A 13,236-nucleotide genomic window follows, 5' to 3' on the forward strand; every position below is an offset into this window, starting at 1 on the left:
CTGCATCCTGCTTCGGATTCTGTGTCTCCTTCTCTCTCTGCCCCTCCCCCCACTCACGCTATGTCTCACTGTTTCTCAAAAATAAATAAATGTAAAAAAATAAAAATAAAAAAAATATGCTTAAATACTTAGGAATAGTGGGACCGGTCTGCAACTCATTCTCAAGAGTTCAGCAAGATCGTATATATACAAGTACAACCACCGATAAAGCAAGCATCACAAACGTGCGTTTAGGTGAACAGCATACAGGAGCTCATTGTTCCGCTCTTGCCATCTTTTCTATGGTTCAAGAGTTTTCAAAATAAGAGGCTGATTTAAAACATTAACCTACAAAAAGGCAGGGGCAGCAATTCTTAGTTAAGGCAGGGAGGAAACGAATATTATTTGGGTATCTGCTGAGAAATGGGCAGGTGCGTGTACTGTTTAATCCTCGTGTGAATCCTTCCACAAAGCGCGACTCCCAGTTCAGAGGAGAGGATGTGGAGACTCAGAAATACCAGCTCGCTCTCTCGAGCCACACCACGTCCGTCAGCAGTTAGATACACCTGGCTTCCAACGACACACGCTGCCACTTGGAGAAGGGAGAGCCTGGGCGACAGACCTGGCCTCTCTGAGCGAGCGCCACACTCTGGAAGAAGCCCCTAACGGGCCTTCCGCACGGGGGCTGCAGCAGTGAAAGGGGGCAGGAAGCAAACTCTCTAATAGTGTCCGGCACACAGGCGGTGCTCTCCTGACGCAGCACTCCCTACAAAGGCTGGAGGAACAGATGCGAATCCCGGGTGGACAGACCCAGAGCCTGTGCTCTCCCGCGATCTGATGCTGCGCCACTCTGGTGCAAGGGGTCGCTCTTGACGGGAAGCCGTCGCCAGATGCCACAGCACGACACACGGAGGGTCACTGGAAGGCAGAGGAGAGGCCTGGAGGGGAAGAAGGTCTTCGACAAATCCAAAGAACGTCCATTCCGGGCCCAGTGCCGTCCACCACATGGGCATTCCTCCGGTGGTAGAGAGTTCTGCCAAGTTTCTCAACAGCACATGCAGCTCGGGTGCCCGGCGAGCAGCACGCAAGGTGCAGGGGAACGGTCCGGCCCAGGGGCTCGCCGCCCAGCGATCTTCGAAGCGAGCACATTCCTCTCAGATGAAAGACATGTCAACTCTGACAACCGAGCCTCTCAATCTCCTTTTAAAAAAGGACACACTAAATTGTTCACCACATTTGTCACAAAACTGATACTAACTGGCACCTACCATTCCCTAAGGGGAAAAACTGTTCTGCTTGCCGTAACGAATCACCACAAATTCATCAAACTGCATTGAATTTAGGTTTCCCTGGAGGCGAGATCACAAGAGCATATGAAAAAGCAGGGCGCTAAGGTCTGACTAGAAGCCCCCTGGGGCGCCTGGGTGGTTTGGCCAGTTAAGTGTCAGACTTTGGCTCAGGTCATGATCTCACCGTTCGTGAGTTTGAGCCCCGCATCAGGCTCTGGCTGACAGCTCAGACCCTAGAGTCTGCTTCGGATTCTGTGTCTGCCTCTCTCTCTCTGCCTCTCCCCTGCTTGTACTCTGTCTCTCGCTCTGTCTCAAAAATAAATAAACATTTAAAAAAAAATTAGAGGGGCACCCGGGTGGCTCAGTCGGTTAGGCGGCCGACTTCGGCTCAGGTCACGATCTCACGGTCCGTGAGTTCGAGCCCCACGTTGGGCTCTGTGCTGACGGCTCGGAGCCTGGAGCCTGTTTCAGATTCTGTGTCTCCCTCTCTCTGACCCTCCCCCATTCATGCTCTGTCTCTCTCTGTCTCAAAAATAAACGTTTAAAAAAAAATTAAAAAAAAAATTTAGAAACTCCTTTTTATCATTGTCTGGTCCAAGACAGATTATTTAAGCTTCTCGGAGCCAAAGCTTTTTCATCTGTTTACAAAAAAGTGACAATAATATCAGCTTTCTTACAGAGTTGTTCTAAGGATCAGAGATACACTTAGTATTACATTAGTTAATAATAGTTTCTATTTCCTTCCACAAAGGAGGGGTACACACCCTAGTCACTTCCTTTTTACAGCTGCGTTTGTTAACGGTTTAACAATGTACGAAACACTGAACTATGTGTTTTATTTACGTCACATCGCCTCATTTATTCTTCCAACTATGCTGTGAAGGAAGCTATCACCCCAATTTGCAGATGAGGAAACCGAAGGTGTGAGAAATTCAATGACCTGCCTCGCAGCTAGTGAGTCACAGGGCCAGACCCAGGGCTGGTGTTCTAACCACCAGACAAAACCGCCTCTGCTGACTGTTTTGCCCTAGAGAATGCAGACCCGTGAAACACACGAGGTATTTCTAACATACCCTCTTTGGAGGGTTACGTTTTGGGGGCGTACACATGTGTTAGGGGCCTGAGATTCATGGCCCACGGCTTCCATGGTCATTTTTCTCTCTACACTCAGAGAGGCTACCTGGGTTCTAACTCCAGGGCTCCATGACTTCTGGAACACCTTGATCCTCCAACAGCCGACGTTCTGCATTTTCTAGCCTCACATTACTGCACTACTTCCAGGATCTTAAAAAAATAATTTTTAATATCTTACCATGTTGCTAATCACATTTGCAAAAGTATCTAACATACCAACATTCACAGAATAAGTAACAATTAAAGTTAAGTCAAAGTTTTCTTCTAATTAAAAAAATTTTTTTAACGTTTATTCATTTTTGAGAGACAGAGAGAAAGGGCGTGAGCAGGGGGAGGGGCAGAGAGCAAGGAAGACACAGAATCCGAAGCAGGCTCCAGGCTCTGAGCTGTCAGCCCAGAGCACAACATGGGGCTCGAACCCACAAACCGTGTAATCATGACCTGAGCCAAAGTTGGACGCTTAACCAACCGAGCCACCCAGGCGCCCCTAAAGTTACGTCAAATTTCTACTAGACGGACATCTAAATATTTACTGATGTGGTCAACCTTGGTTGTTGATACCCCTTATTTAATCAGATTTAAGGCACCAACCTGATTCAAATAACTCTCAGGAATTAATTTTCAGGTGTAATGTGAAGTCTAATTTTCCCACTAAGGCAAAGTTCTTAATCTCAACTGCATCTTACAGTTACCTGGAGGAGCTTTTTTAAAATCCTGATTTCCAGATCACGCTTAACACCAATTAAACAGAAGTCTCTAGAGGTGGCCCTCAGGCGTCAGTATTTTTTTAAAGCTCTCCAGGAGATTCTAATGTATAATCAGAATCCTGACGTACAGCCAAAGCTGCAAAATACCACATTAAAGTAACCTACAGATGCAAGTTCATTTTAAAAAGAGTTAAGTTAAGGCTGGCAAGACTGCGATAAACACTGAAGCTGTAAGTATTGTATCCTTTGACCTAATTATAGCATTCCTCGTCATTTACCTTACAGAAATAAGTTAACAGAAGAACTAATAGGTAAAAACAAGGTCCTTTGCTGCATTCATTACTTAGCTTCGGATTTTTTAAATGTTAAAACTAACATTCAACACTAGGTAAATGGGTTAAATACTCGAGACAGAGTATTTCAGAGGGCCCCAAAAATAATTATAAAGACCACAGAAATAGATAAGAGTAGGAAAAAGTAAAAATACCAGAACACAAAACAGAAAATCCACTGCAATTGTTTAAAACAACAATGCAATGTGGGAGGTAATATCTGATAATGAAATAAATCTGTCTTATTGGTGATGGCATTATGAATATTATGTCTAACTTAACGGTTAAAAAAAAATAAATGCTAACTCTCCCTCTTCATTACCATTCTTGCTTCTGGCCTAAGTCCGAGGACAGACACCGCACAGTGCAAGTGTCCCTGAGAGCTAAGGCAAGGGAACACAGAGAAATAAGCCTGAGTCTGGACTCTGACACAGGAATACTAAATTCATCCCCAGACCAACACCAGGCACTTCAAATGGATCCTCATCTAAGAAACCCAGACTGACCAATCCCAACTCACTCAGCAATGCACTTTCTCTTTTTTCTACCCTCTCCCTCCCCAGATGACTGAGGTCACCTAAGAGATGACAAAGAGATTGCTATTTAAGTATTACTTGTGAGGCCCCTGGGTGGCTCAGCCAGTTGAGTGTCTAACTTTGGCTGAGGCCATCTCATAGGTCCTGAGTTCAAGCTCCGCATCAGACTCTCTGCTGACAGCACGGAGCCCACTGCAGATCCTCTGTCTCCCTCTCTCTCAAAAATAAATAAATAAATACTAAAAAAATATTTTTTTTTAATAAAAAAAAAAAAAAGGATTACTTAGATTTCTATTTCTATAAAGCTGGGTTGCTCTCTCGCAGAACACAGGATTCTTTGTCTATTCCATGACAGCTACTGGCTTCATAACTACTTACTAGCCTCCTCATACAAAGTGTACTTAGTGAAAAGAGACACACAGGCACGTGAGGATTCTCTCGAGAGGGAGACCGTTATCACTGTGACTAAAACCAAATTCCGGGCTGGGGAAAGAGAAACGTTTACAAAATAATCTGAAACTTGGAAAGAATAACAGAACTGGATAAAATAATTTGAAACTGATGATAAAAAACAGACCAGAAGAAAAGTCCAGTATCCAACCACTCGGAGAGAAAGAATACGTCTTTAAAATGTTCAGTTTCTTTAGCTTTCTCATGAAGCAAACACACAGAACAAAATCAAACAGCAACCCTAGATGTTTACCCATTTAAATAATCTAATCACAACAGAGGGCAAGGAAAGCAGTCTATTTCTTCCAGTCTTCTTTCTGAAAAGCATTTGAAACTCAATATAACCGAAAGATTAAGACCCAAACATGAATCTGTAACTCTAGTGTAAGGGTGACCATTAAAACAAGCTAATTAACAAGCTTCCAATGGCAAAGTTGCCATAATTCTATAGACAAAGTGAGTTATTCTACTTATAAACATGGGTAACTTGAATCACAATGAAATCATCACTGTGTACACTAGTTTTTTCCAGCTCAGGAAAAAGAGAAAACGTTCTTACTCATTAGTCTGGGCAGGACTCTTCAGACATGAAGTTCCCTTAGCTTTATATAAGGTTACTTTCATTAACATTTAAGAAAAGAACTAATACTTAACAAGTCCAGTAAGCTTCCAATGAGCTTGTGTATTTTTACATGATGCATTGCCCTGATTCAGCATTTTTTGTAATTCATTGTTGAAATGGATTAATCTTATTTGGAAGCAGTTAGACAAATAACATGTGTCAAAATAAACAGACAAGGTTTCTTTCACAGACTAGATGTGACTTTTTTCAGGTCTCTGTTCTCTAATGTGCTGAACACTGCAGAAACATACATCTATCTGCTCTCCCTGTGCACAGCACTGTGCAGTAAGTTGTTAGATGGGTTGAAGGACAGCTTCTCAAACTAACAAGGACCAGATTTTTTTTAAAAATTTCCGATTTGTTACAGAAGCAAAAATTCTAAAAATGAATTACTAGAAAAAAAGTGAAATTTACAAGATGCAAAACTGAAGCTCAGAGCTCTTATTAGATTCAATAGATACAAAATGACTCTGTCAAATTACCATAAAAGTTCTTAAATACACTCTCTCCACTCCATACTTGAACTCATCACAGACTAGTGGGTGACAAAGAACGGGCCAATCAGCTCTGAGCCAGGCCTGCCTCACCCTGAACAGCAGTGGGTTACAAGAGAGATCCCTGCGGACTGCCAGGAACCACGTTTTATATTCCCACCATCTACAGACCCTGGCGAGTCAGACAAGCCAGAGAGAGAAAAGTCACGGCACAGACGGGGACATGGAACGTGGAACCAGCTACAGATGCACTGAGCGAGTGTCCCTTTCTCCCGAGGTATATTCCACATAGGCCTGGGCAAAGCGGAACACTAACTCCACAATATTCAAGAGTATTTTAAAAGTTCAATCCTAACTGGTGTTCATTATTATTATTTTTATAAAATTAAAAGCATCCGGGGACGCCTGGGTGGCTCAGTTGGTGAAGCATCCGACTTCGGCTCAGGTCATGATCTCACGGTTCATGGGTTCAAGCCCCACGTCGGGCTCTGTGCTGACGGCTCAGAGCCTAGAGCCTGCTTTGGGTTCTGTGTCTTCCTCTCTCTCTGCCCCTCCCCTGCTCACACTCTCTCTTATCTGAGAGAGAGAGAGAGAGAGAGAGAGAGAGAGAAAGCGCGCGCGGGAGAAAGAGAGTGACTCTTTTTTACTGCGTATTCATTTTTGAGACAGAGAGTGAGCGGAGGAGGACCAGAAAGAGGAGACACAGGACAACAGATGTGAATCCTATGAAAGAGCCAGCATATAGAGTTCCTGGGACAACATGTAGTAGGCAGAGGGGACAGCCGAGTGCAGGGAGCCCGAGGCAGCAACCAGCTGGCCCGTGCAGAGAAAGCAATGGGAATGAGGTCTCAGAGTTGTACAGGGTTCAGATCTCATGGGGCTTTGTGGACCATGGCACCAACTGGGATTTACTCTGAGCTGGATGAGAAAATGTGAGAAGGAAGAAAGCAAAAATGAAAACACAAAAGAAGGAAACTAATAACATTAACTATTAGTTTGATACCAGATCAGTATTATTTACCTTTAATCCTTGGAACAACTTTGAGGCAGGGATCAGTGTATCTCCACACGTCACATGAGAACACAGGCTGAAGCAGCAATGTGTCAAGTACACAGCCAATGAGTAAAAAGGCCAGAATCTGCACCCGGACCTAATTCCAAAACTCTGCACCTCCTGCCACTGTGCACAGGGATACGGACCTTCTAAGTGTCAAACTATGACCACGTTCAAATTACAGAAACTGTTCAGCCTGTTATATTTATCAGAAGCTCATCAAAGCATATTAGATTTTGTTATAAATTTTATAGGATCCACAGCAAGCTGACAACTGCAGAAAACCGTAAATCAAGAAGCCATTCCTCAGAGATGGGGTGACAGAATCCAAATTGAGTATCCATGGCTGGCCCCCAAATTCCAGGTTTCTGCAAGCGCAACAACAAAATTCAACACGCACAGACAGTATTTCAGCTAATTCCAGCATTCCCGCCGCTACGCACCCATCAACCACAGCCAGCCAGCCTCTGCCCCCTCACCTGGTCCAGCATGATGCGGCCCAAGCACAAGGTCGGGGTTGATGCTAACATACATGTAAAATCCTGTCGAAACCAAGCGCAGGCAAAAACCATTTTCCCGGTACTAACAATGCTAGTCATTCAGGGGGGGAAGTTCAAAGAGGCGTCTTCTTGAGATCAGCGAGAGCCAGATCAAATGTCAGAGAATCCACACTGAAGACCAACGATGCCGCGGTGGGAAGCGGATACTCACGGACGGCTGCCCAGGCACCACGAATATCGCAGGCCCATGCTACCTGGGCCCCGGCTCCGCACTGCAGCTGGCAGGGCAGGGCAGGGCAGGGCAGGGCAGAGCAGCCCTCCCAACAGCGTGTTCTGCTGAGTCTACTTCTGACAGGAACTGTGGAGTCCAGTTCCTTCTTTCAGAGCTACTGCAACACCTGCCATGAAGCCACCTCCCCCTCACAGTGCCAAGCCCCTCGGAGTCCTACAAAATCGACCCCAGCTGCGCTAACGTGCAGCGGGTGAGGCGAAATGTCACAAAGGGAGAGGGGAGTGGAGGGGGGATCCCGATGCACAGGAGGCGACTATCTTAGGTGCTGGTAAGGAACTCACTGCCAGACTAGTCATGCATCCATGCACACGATACTCGGCTTTTCTCTCCTTCCTCTTTTTTTTTGACGTTGTACTGCAACCCTGCCCTGAACTCATATGGGAATGATGCAGAGGAAAGAGGACACATTATCTGGGTAACGATGGTGTATCAGCAATTTTTCATCAATCCTGTGCTGTCAGATAACTAAAAGTAACACTTTTCTAAGGTAATGGTTGGAACATGCGGGAACCAGACGGACTTGCTTCGATCCTTTGCTCTGACACTGCCACCTGTATGCTCTTGGGTCAGTTGCAGAAATTTCTCTGTGGCTCAATGTCCTCGTCTGCAAAAGTGGGAATACTGGGTTTGCTGAGATCAAATACGAACATGACTATATAAAGTGTTAGCATAGTGTCTGGCTCTCCCAAAGCGCCCAATACATGGTGAGTATATCGGATACTATAGGGCTGGTGTATTTCCAAGGAACAAAAAAGAAGGCAGTTTTTGAGGTGTATATTAGAAAATAAATAAAAGGCACAGAACCCTTCTTGTGGGCTGTCAGACAACTAAACTACACCTACATCACCCTACCACTACTTAGTCCCAAAAATCCAAGAGGAAGATGGCACTCTCCTTCCCGGTGGTACCAAGGGAGTGTTACCGTTGTGGGGGAGGCTGGCCAGGAAAAAAATATGCCAGAGACTGGATGGTGCTGCAGAGAGGTCCTATTTATATAAAGCTGAGTGGTCGTCTTAGTTCCAGCAAATCTTTTTTCCTAGCTCTCCCAACAGAGGGACATCCTGAGTTTCTATGAACTTCACAAGCACATTCTCATTTTATCCTCAGAGTCCTAGGAGGTACATGCTATCGTTTCCCATTGTACAGATGAGGAAACCGAGGCTCCTAGGCGATAAGCAATCGGGATGCACCCACATTCGGCTATGCCATCATGAAGGCTAACTGGATGCCAACCGAACAGGTATGTGCTCGATGATCACATGACTACAGAGGTCACCATCATACTAGCAAAGCAACAGCACCAACACAAGGAATGCTGTTAAAATAAGGAGTACTTGCATGAGCATTTTCTGCATAGTTCAAAGTGCAAATCTCCTTATATGCTTTTTATGCATAAATTCTATTGGCCAGTCAAAGCAGAAATGTGTACTTAAGAGTAAAATGCTACAATTAGTAAGTGTGAAAGCATGTAACGCTGTGTGCAAAACCAAGAGTTTTCAAACAGTTAAATTAGTAGAGAAGTAAGCAGACAGTTAATATGACCATTAAGAATATGCACTGGCTAGGTACCTTCAGGAAGAACATTTTACCTTTCTAGAGACAACAAATGTTCATAAAAACATCAATGATAGCGGTGCCTGGGTGGCTCAGTCGGCTGAGTGTCCAACTCTTGGTTTCAGCTCAGGTCATGACCCGGGGTCATGAGATCGAGTCCCATGTCGGGCTCCGCCCTGATCATGGAGCCTGCTTACGATTCTCTCCCCACTCCCACCCCATGACCCTCTCCCCTGCTTGTGTGTGCCTTTCTCCCTCTCTAAAAAAAATAAATGAAATTTTAAATGACAGAAGAAGTATAGATATCAAATTATATAACAATTTTGATTAACTTTTTGTTAATGATCTTTTATCACATTAAGTAAACACCGCACAGAATAACTTAAAACCTGCACGTATCTTATTCCATTTAGGCCACATTTCTTTCAAGGAGAAATTCGATTTGTAAATTATTCACGTCTTATTAGAAAAGAATTAAAAGCAGGAGAACAATACTCCAAATTTTACCAAGACTCTGAAGGCCACCTTCAGATTTTACAAGACGGACAAATGGCCAAATTCATGTATTACAGCTAAGATGTGTCATCCTGAATTCAGACAGAAGTATGTGCAGAAATGTGGAAAGAATGAGGTACCACAAACACATTTTGTTTTCACTAATCAAATGTCAAAACAACATTTTTTTTTTAATTTTTTAATGTTTATTTTTTTGAGAGAGACAGAGTGTGAGCGGGGGAGGGACAGAGAGAGAAGGAGACACAGAATTCCAAGCAGGCTCCAGACTCCAAGCTGTCAGCACAGAGCCTGACACGGGGCTCGAACTCACAAACCGTGAGATTATAACCGGAGAGGACTGATTATAACTGACTGAGCCACCCAGGCACCGCATGAACAACAGACTTTAAAGAAGAATACTTCAGTGCAGCTCCTTCTAGTTTTAAGTGTCTAGGGACACTAAACATTTGAACAAAAGTTTGTCAAATGATGGTTTGACAATGGTAACCAATTTCAGCAGCTGAAGCATTTGTCAGGTTCGTAAAACCAAGAATCCAAGTATAGAATTCCTTCTAGAAAACCTGTTCCTGGAAAACTTTCCTGAATTACAATTTTCTATAGCCCAACTAGTTAGAGATATTATTGATGCACTGGTAGAAAGTAATTTTTTTTTAACACTTATTTATTTTTGAGAGAGAGAGAGAGAGAGAGAGCGAGCGAGCATGCGCGCCAGCAGGGGAGGGGCAGAGACAGAGGGAGACACGAAATCCAAAGCAGGCTCCAGGCTCCGACCTATCAGCACAGAGCCCGACACGGGGCTCGAACTCACTAGCCTAGTGAGATCATGACCTGAGCTGAAGTCAGACGCTTACCTGACTGAGCCCCACCCAGGCACACCAAAGTGAGTATTCAATGAATCGAGAGCAATCTAGCAGTTGCTAATGCTGAGAGAATCACTGTTCTTCCACTGTAAACTCAAACTTGTAAAACAGAACTATTCAATGTTAGAAAATGGACAGAATACGTTGTATTTTATACCGTATCATGCTTAACTCGTTTCACAGAACTTCATTCACAGGCATAGATATTCAGCTTTGGCCAAATACTGATTTTGGGCAAAAGGTTTCTTCTACACGCTTAGTGTTTTTCCTTAAGAATAATTTTTATTTCTGTTAATAATACATGCAGGTAACATTTTCAAGTCATTCTTTCTTTAGGCATGCCCTTAAGGAAGCTCCAAAACCGACCAAGTAAAAATAATGTGTAACGGTTACAAAAGGTCTGTTTTCTAGAGGGTGGAGGGTGCCAACCTAGCCTTCCTTGTCTCACATACGCCCATCAAGTCCCACACTCCAGGCTCACTGTAAAGTCAGAAATGTTTTCCAAATCACGTGCTGTTGCCACAGAGAATCTGCTACCAGGCGTCAAGTGATGTGACTACTCCACAGGCCTCTGAAGAGAGGCTCTTAGGCTTGAGGTCACGTGGCATCAGAAACACACACAACCTGGGCCCATTCGCACACACACACAGCAAGAAGTGCGTGGAAGAAAACCCAAGACATGTGGGACGGCTCTGCTATTCCAACCAACTTGCAACACCAATCCATCTTCTTAGGAAGTCCAAGGCAGTGTAAAAGTTCAAGTGCGGTTTGTAACCAATTCCTGGTCCATTACTTAGCAGCTGTGGCAATTCCTTTCTGAAGTGAGGAGACTATGCCCGCCCCCAAAGGGCTGGAGAGAGAATAAGATATACAAACATTTATGCAAAGTGCCTAGCACAAATACAATAAACGGCAGCTGGGGCTACTGTTTTATAAACACATAATGCTCAGAAAGTGCACTTCGCGGGGCGCCTGGGTGGCTCAGTCAGTTAAGCGTCCAGCTCCTGATTTGGGCTCAGGTCATGATGTCAAAGTACCTGAGCTCAAGCCCCACACTGGGCTCCACGAAGACAGAGGACAGTGTGAAGCCTGCTTGGGATTCTCTCTCCTCCCTCTCTGCAACCCCCCCCTCTCTTGCTCTCTGCCCCTCCCCCACTCATGCACATGTACAATCTCTCTAAATAAATGAACTCAAAAAAAAAAAAAAAGAACAAGTGCATTTTGCAATTTTCCAGCATGCTGCTGCACAGGGCAACAATCCTGAGATTACTATTTGAATGGTTTAACAGAAAAAGAAAAAAAAAAAAAAACAAAAAAAACTAGGTAATGTCAAAATTCTTAAAATGCTCCAATTGAAAATTTACCAACAAAGAAAAAAAGTCATTGAACACCAGATCGGTGAATCATCGTAATCAAATTAGGTTGGTTAAAAGACTGACAATATTATGAAACATGCTTCTGCCCAAAATTCTATCAATAAAGTGTAAACACATCCCAAGGACAGGCTTGTGCACAACCACCACTGACTGACTAGATGGCCTTGGGCAAGCTAGCTGGCCTGTGTGTTTTCCCACCTGCGGAAGAACACCGGCTGCATGAACCTGCACCTCAGATCTCAGCGGAAAGGTTCTAAATGAGGACACACTGAAGCACTAACATAGCAGGTACTCGTTAATGCGTGCGCCCTCCCCTCCCTCCCAGATTCCTCTCAGTTCTACAGCCTTCTTCACCAGGACACAGAGACCCAGATCACACAGTGAGAAAGGAGGATGGGTGGATGGACGGACAAATCTAAGGATGGACAGGTGGATGGGACTTGAGCCAGAGAAATGTAAAGTTCAAAACAAAACAAAACAAACCAAAAACCCTCCTCCTCTCTGGCTACTATTTTGAAGGTAAGTTTGTATGCTTGTTTCGTTCCTTCCCTTCCAGCAAAAGCAAAGGCTCCAAACTTGGTTTGTGCCAGATGGGCTATAGAGGACCCACTTGCCAAGTACTCAAAGAGGACCCTAAAAAGGCAATCGCTATGTTAACAGAACATCTTGCTCAACAGCGCCGAGTTCCATTGTGCAATATCTACGCTTGAGTACTTACTCTACCAGTTGACCTTGAACCCAGGTTTCAAGTGTAAATGTGCCAAGAGAAGGACGTGAGAATCTACAGACCCGAACTCTCTGAGAGGGGCCGATATCGCCCTACAGTAACAAACCACAGCCTAGTGCCCAGTGTTGGCCAGGGTGGGTCTACACTCTGCAAACACAGGGGTGTCATCTCTACCTAGACAGGTCCTTGGATTTTGAGCTTGAGCCTGGTTCTGAAACTCTGTAGCCTTGTGACTTTGGGCAACTCACTTCACCTCTATGGCCTCAGTTTCCTTAGTTATAAAATCAGGGTAATAACACCTAACCTATCCACTCATTAGGGTCCCGTGAGAACCAATGTAAAAAGACAGCTGGGGTGTCAACAAGACTTTTAACACCACGTAATGGGTAACAGAAGTGGAAAGCAGAGGTCAGGACTAAACAGAAAGCTTATAACCGTCTCCTCATTAAGTGTTAATCATCCATATCCCTGTGGCCTCTTCCTGAGTCTCTTTCCTCCCATCAAAATTTTGTAGAGAGAAGATTATGGGCCTTGGAATTGCACACATGTGTGTGAAGGAGCTCCACCACCTTCTAGAAAGCCTTGGGTTAGTTACTGTCCTTCTCTGAGCCTTCATATTTCGTCCATACAACACAAATAAGGCCTATTTCAGGAAGGTTTTCATAAGGTGGAAGTGAAACATTAGCCGTAATGTACCAACCATGCTTTCTAGCACACTGCAGGCAGTCAATAAAGAGATTTGTTAAACTGATACAGAACACAACAGTCTGAAACTCTGAAGCTCGCTCTCAGGGCAAATAAAGTATTTCAATAC

General features: G+C 44.3%; 1 protein-coding gene across 9 annotated transcripts in view; it reads right to left on the reverse strand.

The window, feature by feature from the left end:
• The window catches only part of AKAP13 (A-kinase anchoring protein 13), a 334,433-nt gene that overhangs the window by 167,640 nt on the left and 153,557 nt on the right, over nucleotides 1-13,236 (reverse strand). Inside the window, exon 1 of one of the 9 annotated variants that reach the window (XM_042941072.1) lies at nucleotides 7,309-7,457. The exons of the other annotated variants lie outside the window; for them this stretch is intronic. Coding sequence (XP_042797006.1) covers nucleotides 7,309-7,346 — 38 coding nt within the window. The 5' untranslated portion in view covers nucleotides 7,347-7,457. Of the gene's footprint in view, nucleotides 1-7,308; nucleotides 7,458-13,236 lie in introns of those variants that run through there. 9 annotated transcript variants of the gene reach the window in all.

This window comes from Panthera leo, chromosome B3, assembly GCF_018350215.1.
Source record: "Panthera leo isolate Ple1 chromosome B3, P.leo_Ple1_pat1.1, whole genome shotgun sequence".
Lineage (NCBI taxonomy): Eukaryota > Metazoa > Chordata > Mammalia > Carnivora > Felidae > Panthera > Panthera leo.